The sequence below is a fragment of the Gorilla gorilla genome, chromosome 4 (assembly GCF_029281585.2).
Source record: "Gorilla gorilla gorilla isolate KB3781 chromosome 4, NHGRI_mGorGor1-v2.1_pri, whole genome shotgun sequence".
Lineage (NCBI taxonomy): Eukaryota > Metazoa > Chordata > Mammalia > Primates > Hominidae > Gorilla > Gorilla gorilla.
In genome coordinates, this window is record NC_073228.2 from 145,820,864 (window position 1) to 145,844,886 (window position 24,023).

General features: G+C 44.7%; 1 protein-coding gene across 5 annotated transcripts; it reads right to left on the reverse strand.

Moving 5' to 3' along the window:
• Positions 1 to 11,451: 11,451 nt before the first annotated feature.
• Positions 11,452 to 24,020, reverse strand: GNPDA1 (glucosamine-6-phosphate deaminase 1). 5 transcript variants are annotated; one of them, XM_031011151.3, is made up of 8 exons: positions 23,785 to 23,973; positions 23,080 to 23,131; positions 22,704 to 22,833; positions 18,583 to 18,684; positions 16,929 to 17,111; positions 15,718 to 15,902; positions 13,873 to 14,047; positions 11,452 to 12,914 (listed from the first exon to the last, which is right to left on the reverse strand). In XM_031011151.3, the coding sequence occupies exons 3-8, from the start codon at positions 22,825 to 22,827 to the stop codon at positions 12,814 to 12,816; spliced, it is 870 nt and encodes a 289-aa protein (XP_030867011.1). In that variant the 5' UTR covers positions 22,828 to 22,833; positions 23,080 to 23,131; positions 23,785 to 23,973; the 3' UTR covers positions 11,452 to 12,813. The 5 variants fall into 5 exon arrangements, with proteins under 5 accessions (XP_030867011.1, XP_030867012.1, XP_004042774.1 ...); XM_031011152.3 differs by having other exon boundaries at positions 23,080 to 23,169; positions 23,785 to 23,842; XM_004042726.4 differs by having other exon boundaries at positions 23,080 to 23,169; positions 23,459 to 23,804.
• Positions 24,021 to 24,023: the final 3 nt, after the last annotated feature.

Genomic DNA, 24,023 nt, shown 5'->3' on the forward strand with positions numbered 1-24,023 from the left:
ACCAAGGCAACTAATCACATTTTAAAACTGTTCGGTATATAACATATTCTTAAAGTAAGAAAAAAAAGGTCACAGAATAGCATCTCTTTTACCTGGGCTTGTGACTGAGCTTAGGTTTTAGGGCCCATATTTTGTTTAAACCAGATAGTTTCATGGTCTTCCATTCAGGACATTTTGTGTAAAAATTGAGGTTAATTTGCTGGGCACAGTGGCTCACGCCTGTAATCCCAGCACTTTGGGAGGCCTAGGCGGGCGGATCACGAGGTCAGGAGTTCGAGACCATCATGGCTAACACGGTGAAACCCCGTCTCTACTAAAAATACAAAAAATTAGCCGGGCATGGTGGCGGGCGCCTGTAGTCCCAGCTACTCAGGAGGCTGAGGCAGGAGAATGGCGTGAACCCGGGAGGTGGAGCTTGCAGTGAGCCGAGATAGCGCCACTGCACTCCAGCCTGAGTGACACAGCGAGACTCCTTCTCAAAAAAAAAAAAAAAAACAAAAACAAAATTGAGGTTAATTTAAAGAATAAATTAAAGATAAGAAATGGAAATTAAAATGATTTGTTCTACAGTATATACCTGAGAAGAGTGATTTCTGTGATCAAAGAGTTCAATTCAGATTTATTCAGAAAGAGCTACTCAGAAGCTCTATAGTTCATGAGCTACTTGATATTTTCTAGAGATCATTTTATGTTAAGCTGTTATACATTGTTGATGATGTCATAGAAGTAGGAAAGAAGCCTTTATAATACAGTTTTATGAAAGAAATGGGAGCCTTTTTTCCCATTTATGATATTAAAAACAACACAGGTATTTGGTGTTTAGTCTCAAAAATTTGTTTGGTCACCTTAGTGATTCTTAGGTACAAAGTCTTCATCACTCAATTTTAACAAAGAAAATAGGGCTTATAAAGTTATACTTTTGAAGCATGAGTTATGAGCTAATTTTAAGATGTATAGTTTTGGTAGAGTACTTTTGTCTCAGTAAAATGAAAGATTTGGGTAACTCCCCAAATGCCCTGTAAAACAAATGGGTTTGTGCAAGGTTGTGGTGTCAGCAAAATATATGATAGAATAAAGAGTTTTGTACCTACCTTAATTTCATGAAAGCCTTTTTTTATGAGTGGGTTGAGATTTGCCATAAATTAGTATGAACTTCATGGGCCTTTTTTCTTTTTGAGACAGGGTCTCACTGTCACCCAGGCTGGAGTGCAGTGGTGCGATCATAGCTCACGGCAGCCTTGAGATCTCCTGGTCTCAAGCAATCCTCCCACCTCAGCTTCCTGAGTAGCTGGGACTGCAGGCACATAGCACCATGCCCAGCTAATTTTTTTTTTTCTTTTTAGTAGAAATAAGGTATCGCTATATTGCCCAGGTTGTGAACTCCTGAGCTCAAGTGATGCTCCTGCCTCAGCCTGCCAAAGTGTTGGGATTTACAGGCATGAGCCACAGTGCCTGGCCTCCTGGGTGTTTTGGGCGGAGTTTGAATAGTCAGTGTCTCTTCATTTTTATATAAAAGGTTTGGGTCTAGAGCTGATAAATGAAAATAAGCTATCAAATAACTTATTTATTTATTTATTTGAGATGGAATCTCCCTCTGTTGCCCAGGCTGGAGTGCAGTGGCACAATCTCAGCTCACCGCAGCCTCCACCTCTCAGGTTCAAGTGATTCTCCTGCCTCAGCCTCCTAAGTAGCTAGGACTACAGGCATGCTCACCGTGCCCAGCTAATTTTTTTGTATTTTTAGTAGAGATGGGGTTTCACCATGTTGGCCAGGCTGGTCTCGAACTCCTGACCTAGTGATCCACCCGCCTCAGCCTCCGAAAGTGCTGGGGTTACAGGCATGAGCCACCACGCCTGGCCATAATTTTTTTTTAAATCAAAATAGCTCTGTGACATTTTAAGCTTGTGATCGAACTAAATTTAGGGCCTGCCTTTGTCAGTTGAGATGCATCTTGTTTCATCCATTTTTCTTTTAGTTTAAATTTTTATTATTATAATTTTTATTTTTTTAGCTACCCTATTAACAGACCATCCATTTTTTAAAAAGAAACTTTTTATTTTAGAATATAGATTGACAGAAAAAGTGCCAAGATTGTACAGCGTTCCTATGTACCCCTCACTCGGTTTTCCTTATTAACATATTAGTGCAGCACATTTATCATATTAATGGAGCAGTATTGATATTATTAAGTAGAGTTCATACTTTATTCAGATTTTCTTAGTTTTACCTAATGTCCTTTTTCTGTTCCAGGATCCCTTCTAGGACACCACGTTATTATATTTAGTCATCATGTCTCCTTAGACCCCTCTAAGCTGTCACAGTTGTCTCATCTGTTTTTATTGTTATATAAACATTAATTATACCTTGGTACATCTGGATTGGGCAGGAGCCAGAAAACTTTTTGAACACAGATTACCTAATCCTAGCAGGCTCAGCAAATCAGTGATTTCTTTTTGACTGAGGTCTTTTGTAGCTTTAAATCAGTTACTTCTCAGGATGCTTCAGTGTTGTGTATGCAGTTTTAGGCTGTTCACCTGTTCTGGTAATTTTCCTGCTCAGCTTCTTGAAAAACATCATTAAACACTGGGCAAGTTGATCAAGTCAGGAAGTCAGCTGGACCCATTAGACTGTGCCCTGGTGTGAGAATTAGCCTGCCATCTTGGCTAAATCCCGAAGTTTGTTGAGTAGATGTATCCCTTCCTGTTGACCTGTGGAGGAGCTGGTGAACGTAAGAAAGGCTCAGTATCAGAAGCCATATTCCCAGACAGATTTGTGGTGTTGTCAGCAGTCTTTTTTTTTTTTTTTTTTTGAGACGGAGTCTTGCTCTGTCACCCAGGCTGGAGTGCAGTGGCTTGATCTCGGCTCACTGCAACCTTCGCCTTCCGGGTTCAAGTGATTCTCCTGCCTCAGCCTCCCAAGTAGCTGGGATTACAGGTGCCCATGACCACACCCAGCTAATTTTTTATTTTTTATTTTTTTTAATTTTTAGTAGAGACGGGGTTTCACCATGTTGGCCAGCCTGGTTTCGAACTCCTGACTTCAAGTGATCCACCCATCTCAGCCTCCCAAAGTGCTAGGATTACAGGTGTGAGCCACCGCACCCAGCCCAAAGTCATTTGCCCAAAGTCATTTTTTTAGTAGTAGACAGTTCTAATTTACATTAGTAATCTCTTAATATACTTAGTATTTATTTTTTCTGTCAAGAGCAATGAGAGTTAATTAGAGGAGATAATAATAAAGTTGTTCACGTGGCTGTCTGCTTTGAAAGGGAATTTCAGAATTTTGACTGGAGTTTGGATCTCCCTCCCACCTAGTATTAACTTTGCCATAAGCATCACCAGCAGGTGGCAGCAGTTCCCATGTTCTAAAAATACAGTCACTAGTTAAGACAGGTATAGAGTATGTTGTTTTGTTACAGAAGTAGATTTAATTTCTGGTATTTAAATTTTCCTCATTATATTTCATTATAGTCTGTTTTATACTTTAGTAGACAGAATGGTATCTAACAATACTATCAAGGCAGGAACAGCAGTATTATCAGAAATTTTTAAATACTCAAAAGTGTATGTGAACCACAGTTGACATCTTATGCAATTGTTACATAGTAGAGTATCACTCAGTAGAGTGTCACTCCTGATAGTGGCACTTAACCTTCAACCACCAAAGTAGGGAAATTAAGTTGTATATAAAGCCCCTAAGTAGGACCAAGGAATTGTAACCCCATGGTGCCCTCTGATGCTGGTAAGAGTAGCCAGCCTGCTCCCCAAACCTTAGCTTAACTAAAAAAATCAGGCCAGACTGAGTGTGGTCAGAAATCTGGCTATGGGAGCTTTAGGGGTATTCTTAGCCAATGTTTATGGTAATAATCAACTTTCATCACCCATCGTTTAGACTGTACAGTTTCTCAGGTTGTCTGAAGATTTACCACTCCAAGGACTCCTACATTTCTCTGAGCCAGAGGATGCTTTGGAGAAAATTGTGTACATTGGAAACTTAGGGAGATTTGATGTTGAAGTTGGTAAGTACAAAGTTAACACAGTCACTTCTTTTCCTTGCTTGGATCTCCTTTTTTCCCTTCATTATAAAAACAAACCAAAAAAGGAAAAGCAACTAAACTCACACTAATACAACATAAATACATGTAAATTTTAAAAGCGATTGTCTTACCCTCAGTACCATTCTACTTTTTGCAACCTATAGTATTTCCTAGAATAACTCACTTATTTAACAAATACTGATGGAATACCCAGCAATGGGCCTTACTCTTTTTCAAGGTGGTGAGAATGTAGCAGTAAATAAAACAGACATAATCTCCCTGCCCATGTGGAACTTAAATTCTGGCAGAAGGAAAGAGACACTAAGTAAATTATCTGGTTCATCAGAAGATAAGTACCATGGGTCGTGCGCAGTGGCTCCCTCCTGTAATCCCAGTGCTTTGAGAGGCTGAGGTGAGTGGATCACTTGAAGCCAGGAGTTTGAGACCAGTTGGGGCAACATAGTAAGACTCCGTCTCTCTTAAAAAAAAAAAAAAAAAACACAAACTAAAAATTTGCTGGGTGCAGTGGTATGTGCCTGTTGTCCCAGCTGACATTCAAGAGGCTGAGGCAGGAGGATTTCTTGAGCTCAGGAGGTCAAGGCTGCAGTGAGCCTTGATCACACCACTGCATTCCAGCCTGAATGACAAAGCAAGACCTTTGTCTCAAAGAAAAAAAAAGAAAAAAAAAACCATAGAAGTTGGGGAGAAGAAATAGGGAGTTAGGGGAGGCAGGGCAATGTTGGAATCTTAAAGGGTACAGAAGACTCCCATCAAGATAGCACTTGAACAAAGTCTCAGCAGTGTGGGATTGAACCTTCTGGACACCTGGGAGGAGAGAATTCCAGGCAGAGACAGCAAGGGCAAAGCCCTTGGGCTATGAGCATGTAAGAGGGCTCCAGGAACAGTGTGGTAGCCAGTGAGGGCTGAGGCAGACCCAGGAAGAGTGAGAGACGGGATGTGAGCATGTGGTCCTGTAGACTATATAGAGCCTTGTGTGAACTTTGGCTGCCACTCTGAGAGGGGGCCATTGAGCAGAGGAGTGATAGGGTCAGGCGTGTGCTTTAGGGGATTGGTGAGCAAAGGTGGAAACAGACCAGTTAGGAGGCCATTTGCAGTAGCTCAGAAGTGCAGGTGGCTTGTACCAGTGTGCCAGAAGTTAGAATCTTGAGAACTGGTTAGATTCTGTACTTACCTTGAAGGTAAAATTAATAGGATTTGTTGACAGGCTGACTATATGAGAAATTAAGGCATCAGGGTTGATTTCTAGGTATTTTTGTCTGAGCAGTTGAGATGAGAAACCTGTAGGTAGCACAGGTCTGTGGCTGAAGATCAGGAATTTGGTTGTGGACAGGTAAGTTTGAGATGCCTGGTAGTTATCCCAGGGGAAATGATAAACAGGCAGTTGGATATTCTAGTCCGCAGTTCAAGGGAAAAACTCAGGGTAGAGATAGAATTACGGGAGTCAACATGTAAATGGCATTTAAAGTCATGAGACTAGATGAGATTAGAAAGGGAGTGAGTTTTATGTAGAGAAAGGTCCAAGGACTGAGTCGTGGGTCACTCCAGATGCTAAGAAGTCAAGGAGATGAGGAAAAACCAGCAAAGACAGACAGTGGCCAGTGAGGTAAGAAAACCAGCTGTGTGTGGTGTCTTGGAAGCCAAGTCAAGTTTGAGGGAAGGAGTAATCAACTGTGTCATACGCTGCAAAAAGGTCAAGTACTGTGAGCTGTAACAATTGAAGCAGTCAGTATTGAGGTCCTTGGGGACTTTCACAAGTGCTGTTTCATGGAGGGCAGTTGCAAATCTAGAGTATGTTTGAGAAAGAATGGGGTGTCCTCCTAATAAGAAAAAGGCTAAGCAAACTGATAATCAACAGCTTTTCTTCTATCTGTCAGAGAATTGAGGTCACAGGGCAAACCTTCACTGCAAAAACAGGCAGGAAAATAGAGATCGGCTCACCTAAGGCAGAAGCTGTTGGAGACAGTAATTGAGATTTAAACATATTGCTGTGGGCTAAGTGTGGACTAGCTTGAGGGTTCAAAACCGGGAACTTGTCTAAGGGAACCCCACACTTTGGTGGGTTTTACCTCGAGGAGACCCACTAGGTTCTCCTGTAAAGATGGCAGGAAAATTCCCTTCTGCTTTGGACACGGGAAGGGGGAAAGTAATCCTTTTGAAATACATCCAGGAAGAAATCAGCCCCAGATCTTCTGTTCTCCATGGCAGAGAACAGTTTTCTCAGGGAAAACTACTTGCAGAAGCCTTCTCTAGCTTAGGAGAAGGGCAGTTGGATGGCTCAACCCCCCTCTAGCCTTCCTGTCTCACATAGGAGGAGGAAAAAACAAGTCTCCACTAAAAAAAAAAAAAGACAGATTTAATCATAAGAATATGCAGTGCATCTTCTCACCAATACGATACCATCAGTAGGGCTCCAGGATAACAGTGGATTACAACTGAGAGCTGCAAGACATGGACTCTATTTTAAGAAGGAATTTCTAGGGAAACCCAAAGACAACAGGGGAGACAAGGATATTGAGGAAAATTGGAGCCTCTAGCACCTACAGCGAACATCAGATGCAGCCTGTTAGCCAGATAAACATACAACTCACATTAAGGGTCTGTTTACGTAAGTTCTTGTTACCTAATATATCATGTCTGGCTTCAGTAAAAAAGTACAAAGCATGCTAAAAGGGAAAAAAGAAGAGACAAAGCGAGCATCAGAGCCAGACTCAGATATGTCAGAGATTTGAGAGTTATCAGACTGGGAATTTAAAATAACTGATTAATGTGCCAGATTTCTAATAGAAAAAATGAACAACATGCAAGAATAGTCAGGTAGTATAAGCAAGAGATGGAAACTTAGAATCAAAAAGAAATGCAAAAAAAAAAAAAAAAAAAAAACCCAGGTGCAGTGGCTCACGCCTGTAATCCCAACACTTTGGGAAGCTGAGGCGGGAGGATCACCTGAGGTCGGGAGTTCAAGACCAGCCTGACCAACATGGAGAAACCCCATCTCTACTAAAAATACAAAATTAGCCTGGCGTGGTGGTGCATGCCTGTAATCCCAGCTATTCGAGAGGCTGAGGCAGGAGAATAGCTTGAATCCGGGAGGTGGAGGTTGCAGTAAGCCAAGATCGTGTCATTGCACTCCAGCCTGGGCAACAAGAGTGAAACTCTGTCTCAAAAAAAAAAAAAAAAAAAAAGCTAGAAATAAAACACTGAAACAGAGATGAATGACTTTGATGGGCTCATAAGACTGAACACAGCCAGAAAGAATCAGTGAACTTGAAGATATGTCAATAGAAACTTCCCAAATTGAAATTGAAAGATTTCAAAAAGGAATGGAAAATTTTTAAAAACAGCAGAATATCCAAGAACTGTGGGATAATTTTTAAAAGTGTAGGTTGGATGCAGTGGCTTACACTTGTAATCCCAGCACTTTGGGAGGCTGAGGCAGGCGACTGCTTGAGGCCAGGAGTTTGAGTCCAGCCTGGGCAACATGACAAAACCCAGTCTCTACAAAAAAAATACAAAAATCAGCCAAGCATGGTGGAGCACACCTGTAAGCCCAGCTACTCAGGAGGCTAAGGTGGGAGGATCGCTTGAGCCCGGGAGGTGGAGATTGCAGTGAGCTGAGATCATGCCACTGCACTCCAGCCTGGGCAACAGAGAACTTGTTTCCAAAAAAAAGGCAAAGTGTAGCTACGCGTAATGGGAATACGGTAGTTCCCTCTTATCCACAGTTTCACTTTCTACGGTCAACTGTAGTCCAAAAATAGGTAAGTGCAGTACAATAAGATTTTGAGAGGGAGAGAGACAGTGCTCACATAACTTATTACAGTGTATTGTTATAATTATTCTATTTTTGTAAATTTCTTACTGCGCCTAGTTTATAGATTAAGCTTTATCATAGGTATATGTGTATCAAAAAAAATATCAGGTTCAGTACTATCCACGGTTTCAGGCATTCACTGGGGGTCTTAGAACATATGCCCTGTGGATGAAGGGGCGACTACCATACCAGAAGGAGAAGAGAGAATAGAAGAGAGAGAGATTAAAGTCAGAGTATGGGTAACTAGAAACTTTGCTCTAAAGGAGATCAGAAAAATGAGGATGTACTTGAGGGGGCAAATGAGGTACAGTTTTGTTTTTAAATCTTGTCTTGAATGCCATAGGAGTGGTCCAGGAGAGGACAATTTGATGCTCTAGGTGAGAGTTGGGAGTGTTGCCAGAGCAACGTCCTCAAGGAGGCAAGAGAGGATGGGATCTGGTGTGCAAGCAGAGGGCTCGGCCAAGGAGCAGGTAACAGGAAGACAGCAAGTGTGAGAGCAGGGCTGACGTCTGGGTGTGTGATGATGGGAACTCGTGGACATTCTTTTCTGATTGCTTCTGTTTTCAAGGTCATCAGCTGAAAGGAAAGCTGGGGTAGAGGGGTTAGAGGTTTGGGACCTTATGATTTAGTCTTTGAGGATACTAAATGGACTAGTCTGATTATTAATGTAGTATGACTGCCAGCTGGTGGTAATGGCTCCCCTGAGGTCCAAAGTACTATGTTCTGTTTTACCTGCCCATTATTGCTTAACTCTAAATCCTGTCACACTGTATCTTACTGGAAATGGACGTGTTTCATTAGCATCTCATCACAGTAAGGATTTTGGTTCCCAGGAAAGAAGCATCAAATTTTCCAAGTTAGGTCTCCTCAGTAGGCCAGTTGGCTAATCCATTATGTAATATGCCATGATTTCCCCTGATTGTTATGTACGATCACTACTCATGGGGACAACTATCAGGTTTATGGTTCAACAAGTACCAGTGCCTTCTAGATATCAAGGCACTGCTATAGGGGCAGAATAGAGCAGTATTTAACATCTGCCTTCATGGAGTTTACATTTAGTGGGAAACAAAATACACGTCCAGTGGTAAAGGGTTCTGAGAAAATAGCGCATGGCAAGGATAGGAACTTGGGGATTGCAGCTTTATATTGGAGGATCAAGGAAGAGTTAATCTGATAAATGACATTTGAGGCGAGGCCTGAAGGATGGAAAGAGTAGAAGAGTAGGCCATAGGGGTAATAGTGAGCCAGGCTCTTGTGTCACCTCTACTTTATAAACAGACTAATAGAAGGAAGGTGGCACCCATTGATGTCAACACTGCCACTTTTTACTAAATGTAAGTAAACACATTCTGTCTGCTCTTCCTGAAATACAGCTCTGTGTGCACTTAATATTACATTTTCCCTTTCTTATCAAACTTGCTGTTTTACAAATTCAACTTGTTCCAGTCAGCTGTATTTAGTATTTCCTTTTTGATCAAATTGTGAAAACCTGGTCAGTGGGAACCCATTTAACTGGCTGTTTTGTCCTCCCAGAACTGCCTCAGACATTTTTGTTTTATTTCATCCCCAGACTTCCTGGGACAAGCCCCAGACTTTTTTTTTGGAGACGACGTCTTGCTCTGTAGCCCAGGCTGGAGTGTGGTGGCATGATCTTGGCACACTGCAACCTCTGCCTCCTGGGTTCAAGCGATTCTCCTGCCTCAGCCTCCCCAGTAGCTAGGATTACAGGTGCACGCCACTGCACCCAGCTAATTTTTTGTATTTTTAGTAGGGATGGGGTTTCACCATGTTGGCCAAGCTGGTCTTGAACTCCTGACCTCAGGTGATCCGCCCGCCTCAGCCTCCCAAAGTGCTAGGATTACAGGCGTGAGCTACTGCTCCCTGCCAGCCCCAGACATTTTTGAAAGCACCCTTATTTCCAGTAACAAGATATTCCAGGCCTACTCTGATCCCTACCCCCAAACATATTAGCTCCTGTACAAGGAGCCCTGGTATTAGAGGCCCAAGATGACCCAGGGGTGTACATCCCACTTGATCGCATAAGCACTGGTTGTAGCAATACACTGCTGTTGAGCCACCAGGAAAACACAGACTCGGGAAAGACATCAGATCTTTCTAAGGTCTCAAGTTCATACAGGTATCTCCAGTTTAGCTGTCATCACTAAGTCCTTTTTTGTCTCATTTTAATGTAGTTACTATAACATACTTAAAATTTAAACCCTTCTTGACTGGATAAACAAAATGTCCAAAAAACGGAATACTATACAGCAATAAAAAGGAATGGACTGCTGCTACGTGTTGTATGAACCTGAAAAATGTTATGCTTAGTGAAAAAAGCCAGACACAAAAGATGTCATGTCATATGATTCCATTTATATTAAATGACCAGAAAAGGTAAATCTATAGACACAAAGCAGACCAGTAGTTGCCTGGGGCTAGGGTTAGGAGTAGGGAGCTTTTGGGAATGATAGAAATGGATTGTGATGCTGGGCACGGTGGCTCATGCCTGTAATCCCAGCACTTTAGGAGGCCAAGGCAGGCAGATCACTTAAGGCCAGGAATTCAAGACCAGCCTGGCCAATGTGGTGAAACCCCGTCTCTACTAAAAATACAAAAATTAGGTGGGTGTGGTGGTGCACACCTGTAATCCCAGCTACTGGGCAGTCTGAGGCAGGAGAATCACTTGAACCCAGGAAGCAGAGGTTGCAGTGAGCTGAGATCGCACCACTGCACTCCAGCCTGGAAGACAGGGTGAGACTTTCTCTCTTTAAAAAAAAAAAAAAAAAGGACTGTGGTAAGGAAGTACACTATTCCATAAACATAAAAATCATTGGGTTTATATCTAAGAAAAATATTTTTTTGAGATGGGGTCTTGTTCTGTTGTCCAGAGTTGGGGTACAGTGATGCGATTATAGTTCACAGCAGTCTTGAACTCCTGGGCTCAAGCAATCCTCTTGTCTCAGCCTTCTAAGTGGCTGGGACTACAGGCATGCACCACCATGCTTGGCTAATTTTTAAAAATTTCGTAGAGACAGGGTCTTGTTATGTTGCCCAGGCTGGTTTTGAACTGCTGATCTCAGGTGATCCTCCTGCTTTGGCCTCCCAAAGCACTGGGATTACAGGCATGAGCCACTGCACCCAGCCTCAAAATAGTTAAAAAAAATTAAACCCTTCTTTTAACTTCTATATCTACCTCCTTAATTGGCTATGTTGACCTAAGATATTCCATTATATTAACTTAAAAAAAAAAAACTAAATGTATTTTTGCATACCTTGCAATAATATCCCTCATCACAAATCTGCCTTAATCTTTAAAACAGCTGTATCCTCGTTTGGATCTCAGGTACAGCCCCAACATGACAATTTATTGCTCATCTGTTCATTCCTACCCTTTTTCCTGTAAGTGCTCCATTTTCATAAAATCTTATTTCTCACTCTGATGATGGTTGCTATGCTTGTGACCTTCCTGCAAGCTCTTGTGAGGACTGAATGTGAGGCTTTGCTTACCAGCTCTTTCTGAAATATATAAATAGCCCAGAGAGTCTTCTAAAATTGGGGGCTCAAATCCACAAATGACATGTTATTTGAAAATACTGGATTTAATAGAAAATATCACATTGTAAACAAATCCATTGATCCATGAGCTTAAAACAGAATGACGGCACAATCACATAGAAAAGCTAAAGACAAAACACTGGTACCAAACATAGCCCTTAGGCCTGGGCTAGGCTCTCAAAGGTCTTTCCCAGAAATGGAGGCAGCAGTAGCTTCAAACAGGCACAAAAACAGCCAGGAGGAGGCAGCATCCACTCCATGAAGGCCTAAGACAATGAAAGGAAGCCAGAGCAACAGACCACCTTGGGGTCCGGGGAGAAGGGTAAATGGGCAAAAGGGTTGTATTTCCTGATGTTCTCAGAACATCAGACCACACCATGTGAATTTAAGCAGGACTATTTTAAGTGGGGAAACAATACTAGAAGCATTTGGTGTATTTTCCTGGCACTTACCTCCTAGGTAAGCAGGAGAGCGGGACACTCAGGAGTTGTGACTAAACTCACACTTAAGCTGCCTGCCCAGACCGTCCCCTTGGCTGAACACAACACTGAAATTGTGGCAGTGTCTGTTGCCCCAGTGGACCTCCCACTTACTAATGAGTATGTAAAACAGAGGAGCCACAGTGAGGCCTTTCACAAAAACACAGGGCTCTGGGGGGAAAACGGCTTCCACCTTCTGCCTTTTGGTGCTGGAGAGTCCCTGAGGGAGAGAAGTTTGACGTGGCTGGGCCCCTTGAGGCTCTGGATTTATCAATAGAAGCCTCATCTTTGGCCCCACCCACCCACCCAAATCCACCCCCAGGTTCTCCTAGTTCAGAGAAAAGCTGTGAAAGTGGAAGAAGGAAGGGATCGTTTTCTTTCCATTGCACTTGTTACTGACCAAAGAGACTGCTTCCTTGCACTTATTTTAGATATTGAGAGTTTGTGCCTTAACTTGGAACAATGGTTCTCAACCAAGGGGCAGGCCTGTGCAAGAAGGACTCTCAAGACTCTTCAAAGAGGTGGTATCCAATAAACATAAGCCCCTAATTCCCTCCCACTTGAAAATCAGTGCGTGTAAGGAGAGAAATTCCTGACGGGAGTGTGTCATACGTGTGAACCATGCCTGAAGCAGAACAAAAAGTTTAAAACTCCCAACCTGGGTTTGGCAGACATCAAAATGATGGAGTACATTTTGCAGATTTTTTTTTCTGATTAAGTTACAAACATTCTCCCTATAGCTAAACTCCGTGACTAGGCTCCCAGCCTCATGGCCAAGAACAATAAGTTCACCCACTTATCTGGAGTAACCATACTAGATTAAAGAAATACAATTCTTTCTTCTAAAGACAATTTCCAGAAAGACCTGCCTTTCCCTATGGGTACTTGACACTAGGTCCCAGCACAGGCTAATCGCTGTATGGCTTCTTCGAAGATTGGCTTTTCTCAGTTTCTTTCTCTTTGATACTGTACAAGGGGTCCACCAACTTGTTATGAACAAGCATTAAACCTACAAAAAATTAAAAACAAAAAGTAGTTAATTCAGGCAGTGCCAAGAGTTCCTTGATTATCAATCATAACATCCAGGAGCTCTCAAATTTTGTCTTAGAGCTGACACTTCTCTCTTTTCTCTATGATCCCCAAATGATAAACACCCTAAGAGTACAAAAAGAGTTATTCACAGTGAGTACTACATTCATGGAACTTTTATAAATTCAGTCACTATGGGAGTTGGCTATTTAAAGGTTAGTCTTTTCAGCAAAGAACAAATTCCTAATTGACCTACTTGAGTAAAAGAGGATTTTCACATGTTTGCCTAAAGCGGTGTGCATCCTTTTAAAGTAAAAGAAGGGCCGGGCATCGTGGCTCACACCTATGATCCTAGCACTTTGGGAGGACGAGGTGGGTGGATCACCTGAGGTCAGGAGTTTGAGACCAGCCTAGGCAACATGGCGAAACCCCGCCTCTACTAAAAATACAAAAATTAACTGGGTATAGTGGCGGGCACCTGTAATCCCAGCTACTTGGGAGACTGAGGCAAGGAGAATCACTTAAGCCCGGGAGGTGGAGCTTGCAGTGAGCTGAGATCACACCACTGCACTCCAGCCTGAGCGACAGAGTGAGACCCTGTCTCAAAAAAAAAGAAAGTAAATAAAAGAAAGGAATCACTTGTTTAAGATATGAAAAGAGAAAACCTGAGGCTTAATGGCACTGTGAGGTCACCACATAGTCCTTGGACCACATTGCGTTTTCTTTCCTCCTTCTCAGAGCAAACAGATCTCCAGAAATGGATCTTTGCAGTCACAGGCAGAAGAGAAATGACTGTGTAGTGTGATGCAGTTGGGTTTGAGATTTCTTAAGATTACAGTTGTCAATTAAAATGACCAGAGGATGAAAGCTGGATCTACTCCTTACTCCTAGCACACCCCAAGCTTGACCACCTCCTCCTGGACCCACACCTCCCTCACCTTTGAAATACTTGACAGTCTTCACTTTCAGCTCCAAGGTGGCATCCTCGTCACACACAAACACGGTGCGGGGATGCTGTTGGAAGGCAGACACGGTCCACATGTGGTTCACTCCCTCCTCGATGGCCTTGTACAGAGCAAATGCCTTGTGAGCACCTGTGATAAGGATCATCACCTGGGGATCAGAAAACAAGTCTGTGATGGAGGGGAGCATTCCAGACACCCTAAACAGTTGTAAGGATGATTGTTTTTCATATCACATTGTAAGTGGTTACCATGCAACATACTTTTGCTCAGTGTTCCCTGTGCTTTATCACACAAATAACCCGAGGCAGGCAGCATCATTATCTCCATCTTATAAGAAAACAGAGCCCCGGGGGGTTAAATAACTTGCCCAGGGTCATTTATGACCCCAAAGTTCATGTTCTTGACTACCACGTGACAGTGCCTCCAGGTATCTTTGATGATGACTATGAAGGTGCCCTGTAAACAGACATGCCCTGCCCAGGCTTGCTATCCCATCAGCTGGGTGACTCTACACAAGCACAGTTTGTGAAAGAGGGCTCCCAACCTGCACCACCAGCAAGGGCACTTTGCAAGCAATGGTGGGAGTTATCTGTGGGGCCTCTAAGGCTGAATCCCAGAAAGGCTGCCCCATTATCTGGTCACTTTCAGTTCACAGCATTAAACCTATGAACTAATGTGACTTGGGGTGATGGTTTTTGTTAATATATAATAAAACAAAGGCGCAGTCTCCACTTAACAGTTAAAATATCGAGAATGTAAGTGATCTTAAAGAACTCAGCTCTATTCAAGGGCAGGAAAAGAGAAAAAAACTCAGTTCTATAAATTTCCTTTCATTTTAATTCACATGTGCCACAGAGTTGTGAACAGGATTTACTGTTCCTTTCTTAAAAGATTAGAACGCAGAAGCAGAGAGGGAATGTGACTGTTTCTTCCGGACCCCTCAGCAACCCAGAACTCTTTAGAAAAGATAATTTCCTGATTTCCAGCCCCAGGTCCTTTCCCAGATCAAGATGCCCTCATGATAAAGACGGCCCTAAACCCGTTTCCAAGCTGCAGAGCTAAAAACAGCGAGTAAACACCCCCACCCCACGTACTGATTGAAGATTACCCAACAGAAATCTGGGTGCCATCGCTCATTTCACAAAAGTTCCCTTTAAACAGGGAAGTTTTCACTGATTTAGATGCTTGTTTATTGGTTTGGGCAAAGAAATGTAAATCTAACATGTCTATACACGTCAGAAAGGAAGAGAAAATGCTTCTAAAGTTCTAATGAAAATAAGGAAATTGGAACCACAAAAAATTCACATTCAAATGATAGCCAATTTTTTAGGGGAAAAGCTAAATTCAGTTTAAAACACTTATATTTTAATCATACTTCACCACATTTATTAATCTCTGAGCACGGGGCTAGAAGCACAAGCATCCTTGGTGTCCAAACAGTGACCTCTACCAACTACAAGGAACAAGGGAACCCCTCTCTCCATACCTGGTCAGGTACAAATATTCCAACATTAGCGATGCTGGCCTCCTCTCTGCCTGTGAAAAGCATGAAAGGGGCCTGAGGCCAGAGAGCCTGAAGTCCCAGGCAGTCAGCCAAAGGCACCAAAAACGTGCTCAAGGGATTCACCTCACACTGGGAATAATGATGTCTTCCAAAGACGCAAGAGGAACAGTGAGTAACAGGGTCAGCAGGGATTTTAGCCTTATTTACCATGCCTTCATCTTTAATAAGAATGTAGGTGGTACCAGTATAGTTAAGATTAACAAGAGAAAGACAAGTCCACCAGCGCAAGGCTGGTGGGGCCCTTATGCCCTTACCTCTCTAGCATCCATGACAGTGCCCACCCCCACCGTCAAGGCCATGGTGGGCACCTTGGTGAGTTCTCCATCGAAGAACCTAGCATTGGCCAGGATGGTATCCATGGCCAGCGTCTTCACACGGGTCCTGGACACCAGACTGGAGCCTGGCTCGTTGAAGGCAATGTGTCCATCAGGGCCGATGCCTACAGGGAGAGAGCCCGTGTAGCCCTGTCAGTCCCAGGGATCCAAGATTTCAACAATGGACAATCTCTCCTTCCCTAACTAGGGTCTGAAAAAAAATCATTGAAAGCTGTGTCACCTTTCTCATTTGCAGCCCTGGGCAGGTACACCTTAAACATGTGATCTGTCCCCCTCCCTACCATTTCTTTCTCTTTGCCATACTGTCTCAGAGGAGACCCTCCCCACCATGGCTATCTGAGGCACACACAGACATTGTTAACTTGCTATCACCCTCAAAAAGCTGAGGAGGAAACACTCCAAACAGCTTCTGCCTCCCCAGATTGTCAGAAAAGTGGACCTTCTCTGTCTCTTCTGCCTGTAGTTAGAGGGTCCTGCTGCTGGGATAGAGGTGCAGTGAACAAAACACCCAGAGAACCTGGCAGGGGCTGCCAAGGTTCTAAAATCTCAGAGGATGAGAGGTCCTGCCCCCCTCCTCCCCACCTTGAAGTATAGAAGAGTGATCTCTAGAGCAATAAAAGGCAGTTCAATGTTACCCCTCATGGGTAACTCCAGAGGTGGCGATAGATGGACACACAGAAGGGCAGCCCAGAGGACCCAAGCACAAATCCAAGAAGCACACACTTGCTCCCACCTGTGAACCTTGAGTGAGTCACCTAACTTCTCTGGGGTTCAACTGGCTATCTACAGGGGCTGTGTGGAGCCTTCTGGAACTACATGAGTCCATGATGTTAAATGTTTAGATAAGTTCCAGGACTGATCCATAAAACATTAAGACTGGGGAGTAGACAGAATCTCAGAGTCCAAACCCAAACCTCTCAGTTTACAGACAAGGCATCAAACTGCAGAAAGAGATCTCCAAGATAACATAGTTCCTGAGTAACAGAGCCAGGCAGGGCCCATTTCTCCCGCCTCTGTCTGTACGGTCACTAGCACACCCAGAAGAAGCTGTCTGCAGACAGGCATGGTGTCTTGTCCTCCTTCCCACGGGTCTGGCCCCGGACATGTGTGCTGCAGAGTGTCAAGCTCACCTCCAACAAATAGCTCGATCCCACCTGCAGCCTTGATCTTCTCTTCAAAGGCATCACATTCTGCCTGTAGGTCGACTGCATTCCCATCCAGAATGTGGGTGTTTTCTGGGTGGATGTCAATGTGCTTGAAGAAGTTGTTCCACATGAAGGAGTGGTAACTCTCCGGGTGGTGTCGAGGAAGGCCTGTGGGGCCGTGAGACACTCGGTTATGCCTAGGCCAAGCCAAAGCCCCGCTCCTAAGAAGGATGCCAGGACACCATGCTGACCTACAGAGACACTCCCAGGGGTCTGCCCATCTGGGAGCCTTAGGCACCAGCCCTCTGACCCCTAGCCACTCGGCACAGGCTGAGCCAGTATCCATAAGTGTCCACCCACCCAGTACCACCATCTGTGGCCACAGGGCTTGGCCAGAGTAACTGCACACCAAGGGCCTGGGAAATCCCCACATTCTGATCTGCTTTTCATAAGGCAATGACCATAGGTTAGAGGCTGGGGACACTCTGGCCACCTGGGGTAGGGCTGGACTCATCTTAGAAAGCAAGCAAGCACACCCCTCACCCTGTGCCTCTCAACCTACCATCCACTCCCAGTTCTATCCCACTCAGCCTGAATAAATCCCAGCTTGAACACCAGGTGGTTAGGGAGAACTATCTCAGGGCTTCCCCAGATCAACTTTTTTGTTTTTGGCCAGGAAAAAGAAAAAAATAATGTTTAATGTTAAGCATTAAGAATATGTAAAATCAGCCTTAAAAAGGAAGGAAATTTTGACACACACTACAACAATGGATGAACCTTGTGGACTTTATGCTAGGTGTAAGAAGCCAGTCAAAAAGACAAATACTTTATGATTCCAATTATATACTCTAGTTTGATTCTAGAGTAGTCAAATTCATAGAAACAGACAGTAAAATGGTGGTTTCCGTGGCTGGTGAAGTGGGAAATGAGAAGTTGTTGTTTCACGGGTATAGAGCCTGAGTCTTACAAGATGAAAAGAGTTCTGGAAATTGGTTGCACAACAATGTGAATGCACTTAACACTACTGAACTATACACAGAAAGGTGGTTAAGATGGTAAATGTCATGTTACATGTATTTTACCACAAATTTTTTTTTAAAAAAAGGATGTTTAAAATGAAGCTATTACAAAAGGACTGGGTGAGGGAGAGGTGATAGAAGACCAAGGTCTAGTCTTTCAGCAGCAGGAAGGATACCAATCTCAGGTCCACTTCAAGTGTACCTGGCAGAAAGGGGAGCTGGAGGCCACACACAGAAGAGAAAGCACAGACACAGATCCTAGGGGAAACACCCGAGCCAGGATCCCACTTGCAATCATTTGTTCCAGAAAGAAATGGAATGGAGTTGAGGAGCAGGCAGAGGAGAAGGAGATACTCTAATATTTATTAAGTATTTGTTATGTATAAGAAACTTCCACATCTTTTATCATAAAAGCATTAAATGAATTTAATGCTTACAACCTGTGAGGTCAGCTTTATTAGCCCCATTTTATAGCTGAGTAAACCAAGAGGTAAGTATTGTTAATTGAGCCTATCATCAAATGTCACTGGCTCCCCAATTCCTCTCCAGGACTGGGCCAATGAGAGGAGGAGCATCACTCTCCTAGAATCAGGAAAGAACCTTGAAAGAGAAAGACTCACCCACGTACTCATCCATGTTGAAGGTCTTCACATATTTAAAGGACAGGTCCCCATTCTTATAGTATTCAATCAGCTTCTTGTAGCAGCCAAGTGGGGTACTCCCTGCAAGAGTGGCCACACCCATGAACACCCCTTGCACCCCAAGTCTGGAAGCCCGGAGGGTACACAGGAATAAGTCAGGGCTGCTCACAGGCAGAACCTGTCAGATCTGAAGTCCTACCCAGTACTCCAATCCTAACTGCCATCCATCCATTAATTGCTTGTTTAATGCCTATTTTGCCACTAGACTGTAAGCTCCAGGAGGGCAGGACTGTGTCTGCCTTGATCACTGCTGAATCCCCAGTATCCAGCACACTGATGACTGAAATCACTCTGATTAGTACCTGAGTGAACATCAGACTTCATTATTGACATGATACTCCCTGAACAAGTACTATGTGCAAGGCACAGGGCCATGTGATAAGGACACAGGGGAGCAAGGGACAGTAGCTACTCTAAGATAACTCACTATTTAGGAGTAGAACACAAAGCAGGAACGTCGGTTGTGATAGGGTAAAGCACAGGCTCACCCAGTGCTTCAGGGTTCAAGGAAGACTTCCCTGAGGAGCAGCAAAGCCCTAGTTGAGTCTCATTAAAAAGTCAATGTCATGGCTAGGCATGGTGGCTCACGCCTGTAACCCCAACACTTTGGGAGGCCAAGGGGGGCAGATCACTTGAGGTCAGGAGTTCAAGACCAGCCTGGACAACATGGTGAAACCCCGTCTCTACTAAAAATACAAAAAGTAGCTGGGCATGGTGGCATGTGCCTGTAATCCCAGCTACTCGGGAGGCTGAGGCACAAGAATCACTTGACCCTGGGAGGCAGAGGTTGCAGTGGGCCGAGATTGCACCACTGCACTCCAGCCTGGCCAACAGAGCCAGACTCTATCTTGAAAAAAAAAAAAAAAAGTCAATGTCATAAACACACACACACAATAAAAGGTAGGAGGACACTGTATATTAAAAGACTAAAGATGCATGAACCCTGACTGGACACTGAATTAATTTTTTAAAAACCAACCTATAAAAGATAAATGTGGACATTTGAGAAAAAATTGTGAACATAGTTTGCATATTAGATGATGGCATGATTTTTCATTTTCTTAGGTATGATGGTATCGTGGTTGTGTAGGAGAATGTCCTTATTCTCAGGAGATATGTGCTGAAGGATTTAGAGATAAGTGTCAGGATGTCTGGAACTTATTTTCACGTGGTTCAGAAAAAAAACTTGTGTGTGTGTGTAGATAAAGAACAAGAGCCAGAGAAAGGTAAAAGCAAATGTGGCAAAATGGTAACAACTGGTGAATTTAGGTGAATGGTATTGACCTGTTTTTTTCCACTTTTTTGAATATTTGAAATTTTGCAAACTAAAAAAATGAAAGAAAAAAAACCCATCGAGATTACGTCATGTCACCCCTCTTTTCAAAACCCACCAATAGCTTCTCATTTCACCCTCAGCAACACCAGTTATTCTAAGGCTCCACAGAACCTGGCCCCTGGCTATGAGACCCTCCCTGCCACCATATCCAACACTGCACAGCCCCACCCCTGCCGACACACTCCCTATCCTTTCCTGCTTCATGTTTCTCCTTTCCTCTTACCACCATCTAACATACTCTATATTTTGCTAATTATTATCTGTCTCTCCCATTATAATTTAAGCCTCAGAAGGCAGAAGTTCATATCCTTTTTGTTCGTTGCTGTATCCTTAGAGGCTAGAACAGCTTTGCATACAGAGGGTACTCAATAAATACCTGCTGAGTGAATGGCAGCTCCCCGCAGCCCACCCAAAATAATCAGTTGGTCCGTGTGACAAGGCCTTAGCTATGCCTGAGCCACATAGCTTCCTCTCTCCTGCCATTTTCCAAACTTCTAGCCTTCCCATGAATTCTCTGAACTTCCCAGTATCTAGCCAATAAACTCCTTTTCTGCTTAATTTAGCTGGAGTTGGTTTCTGTGGTTTCCACTCAGAACCCTGACAGGTGCTACATCTAACAGAAGCAATGTTCCAAGGAACCCGTGTGGAAATGCTGTCCTGTTGGTTCAAGCAGGACAGGCAGGGAGAGGCCAGGTTTTGGAGGGCCTTGAATGCCACTCTGAAGAGCTTGGATCTGACTCTGCAATGATGGGAACGAGGGAATGGTTTCAGAAGGCCAGACTCTGACCCATACAGAGGTTGGGTCTCTCCACAGTTAGGAGACAGGATGTTAGCACAGCCTCCGAGGGCCTGAGACATTGGTAGTTTCACAGGCACAGGTGGATACTACTCCCACAAACCTTTAGTGCAGAACTCAGCAAACTTTGGTCCACAGGCCAAATTTGGCCTGCGGCCTGTATTTTTTATTTTTTTAGACAGAGTATCGCTGTCACCCAAGCTGGAGTGCAGTGGCACAATCTCAGCTCACTGTAACCTCTATCTGCTGGGTTCAATCGATTCCCCTGCCTCAGCCTCCTGAGTAGCTGGGATTATAGGTGCCCGCCACCATGCCCAGCTAATTTTTATATTTTTAGTAGAGGCAGGGTTTCACCATGTTGGCCAGGCTGGTCTCAAATTCCTGACTTCAAATGATCGACTCACCTCAGCCTCCCAAAGTGCTGGGATTACAGGCGTGAACCACCACGCCCGGCCCTGTGGCCTGTTTTTATACAGCTTATGAGTTAAGAATGGTTTTCTTCTCTTTCTTTTTTTTTTTTTTTGAGACAGAATCTTGCTCTGTCACCTAGGCTGGAGTGCAATTGCACAATCATGGTTCACTGCAGCCTCGACCTCCTGGCCCAAGCAATACTCACACCTCACACCGCAGCCTCCTCAGTAGCTGGGACTACAGGCATGTGCCACCATGCCTAGCTAATTTTTCTATTTTTTGTAGAGATGGGGTTTTGCCATGTTGCCCAGGCTAATCTCAAACTCCTGGGCTCCAGCAATCTGCCTACCTCAGCCTCCCAAAGTGCTGAAATTACAGATATGAGCCACCATGCCTGGCCTGGTTTTTACATTTTTAAATAGTTTTTCTTAATTAAAGAAGAATAATATTTTGTGACATGTGAAAATTATATAAGTTCAAACTTCAGTGTCCATACAGTTTTATTGGCATACAACCATACTCATTCACTTATATATTGTCTTTTCTTTTTTTGAGACAGGGTCTCACTGTCACCCAGACTGGAGTACAGTGACACAATCATGGCTCACTGCAGCCGCAATCTACTGGCTCAAGCAATCCACCTACCTCAGCCTCCCAAGAAGCTGGGACTACAGGTGAGCGCCACCACGCCAGGCTAATTATAGCTGCTTTCAAACAACAGAAGGGTTAAGTTGTTGCAACAGAGACTATATGGCTAGTGAAGTCTAACATATTTACTACTGGCCATTTACAGAAAAAGTCTGGACTGCAAGGAAGACCAAAAAAAAAAAAAAAAAAGGAAAAAGAACAGGTTTGAAGACCCCTCCAACACACACACACACACATAGACACGCTAATGGATGGGTCAGGTAGGGCCACTAGGGCAAACCCATCCATCTCTGAAAGAAATAATCAGGACATTTGTCTTGAGGAGCTGGGGTCAAAATCTCTTTCTGAAACAGCAACATTTTGATTTTTTCCAAAAGAAATTAGAACTGTTTTTTACTTAGGTCCTGTGTTTAATTAAGCCTTACAGAAAATTACCTAAGTGACTATCTTTTCAATTCTCCCAAGGATGGTACTTAGCTGGTACCCCTCTAGATGCAGAGAAGAGAAATTAATTCATTACATAAAATGAATGCCTTAGGGTATCAGGACTTAATTCTGTTAAGAAACCCTGGTGGACAGGGCTGACTTAGGATGTAGCCTAAAAATCAAATTCTTCCTGCCAACCAAGATCCCTTCTGCTCCAGGATTCTGCAGGGACAGGCAGCGACTAAACCAACCCATAAGGGAAGCTGGGTCCTTTGTATGTGGAAGGGGCAGGAAGGTGCTCTCTCAGCACCAGTACCCCAGAGCGCCCGTGAAGTCCCTTGGCTGAGTGAGCCGGTGTACCTGGCCCCTGTTGCCTACTCTCTCCACCCCTATCCACGGCATCCTCTCCATCCAAGAACGCACCAGTGGGGAGCCCCAGGGTGAAGTACTTCTCTGGCCCTGGGTTAAACTGGATGATGCGGTTCCTGATGTATTTAGCCGCCCACTCGCTGGCCTGAGAATAGTGCTCCAGGATGATGAGCTTCATCTTGTCCTGCAGTGGGGTAGAGGGGATGACAGAAAGGAATCAATGGTAAGGGGCAGAGAAAGAGATGGAGGTGGTGGGAGAAGCTTCTCTTACCCAGCAACAATCCCCTTCCCAAGCTGTCTGAGCCAGGAAAAAGGCCTTTCTATTCACAGAGGAGCTAAGAGGCTAGGCCAGTCGTCTCCACCACCCACAGACCACCAGGAGGCGCCACTGGGGGCAGATCTGGGTTCTAATCTCAGCTCCTTCACTTACCAACTGCAGGACCTCGGTCAAAGGACCTAAGTTCTCTCTGAGCCGTTTCCTCCTATGTAAAAATTGGGACAATAGTACCTACTTCACAGACTTCACGACGGGTAATATGAAATGAGAGAATGCATGTAAACAACTTAGTATTTTCTACGTTGGCTGTTACCATCCAGATAGATGCTCGGCTCAGCCCCGCCTCCCGCATCCCTGCCCCTACCGGAACGGGATACCCTACCCCCTCCCCGCCGTCTACCCCACGATTCTTCCTCCAGAAGTAGAGGTCATGGGATCATGCTGGGCCACTAGAGCAGGTGAGGCAATGAGCTCTGCCTGGGGAGCTGTGTGCTCTCTCTGGACTAGCGGAGGGGTCTTCCTACTGGCCCACCTTGCTTTGCGAACCCCTCTGGGTCCTCAGTTTCCCCCAAAGCACAAAAGGGAAAAGGTAATCGCTCCAGAAGGAGGGCATTTTGTTCCCCCAGCACTGCGGTTAGTGGGAGTGTGAAGGAAAGAGGCGAAGGTGGCCTGCGCGGTCGTCGGTGGGGTACAGCGTGTCCCCCACCCCGATTACCACCCCATCGCCCCTCCGATCCCTCCTGGAAAATGTGTGAGGGCGGCTCCCCGGGGTCCCGACCCCGAGTGCCGTAGGGCTGGGGCAGCGCTCCGCGCTCCGGCCCGCGAGGAAGGTCCCCGCCAGCCCTACTACCCACTTACACGGACGCCTCCCGCGGCGGCTGCAGCGACTGCGCCGGCGGCCCGGCCCCGCGCGGGTCACGTGGCTGCGGGTCACGCGGCGCCGCGTGCGCCTCCCGCCGGGCTGACTCAGCTTGGCCGCAGCTACCCGGACCGACTCTCCCCGGCAGAGGAGTTCCGGCCACTCAGTCCCACCTCGGTCCCTGGCCCCGGCAGGCCCTGGAACAGACCTTAAAAAACACTTTCCCTTGGGAGGCGGG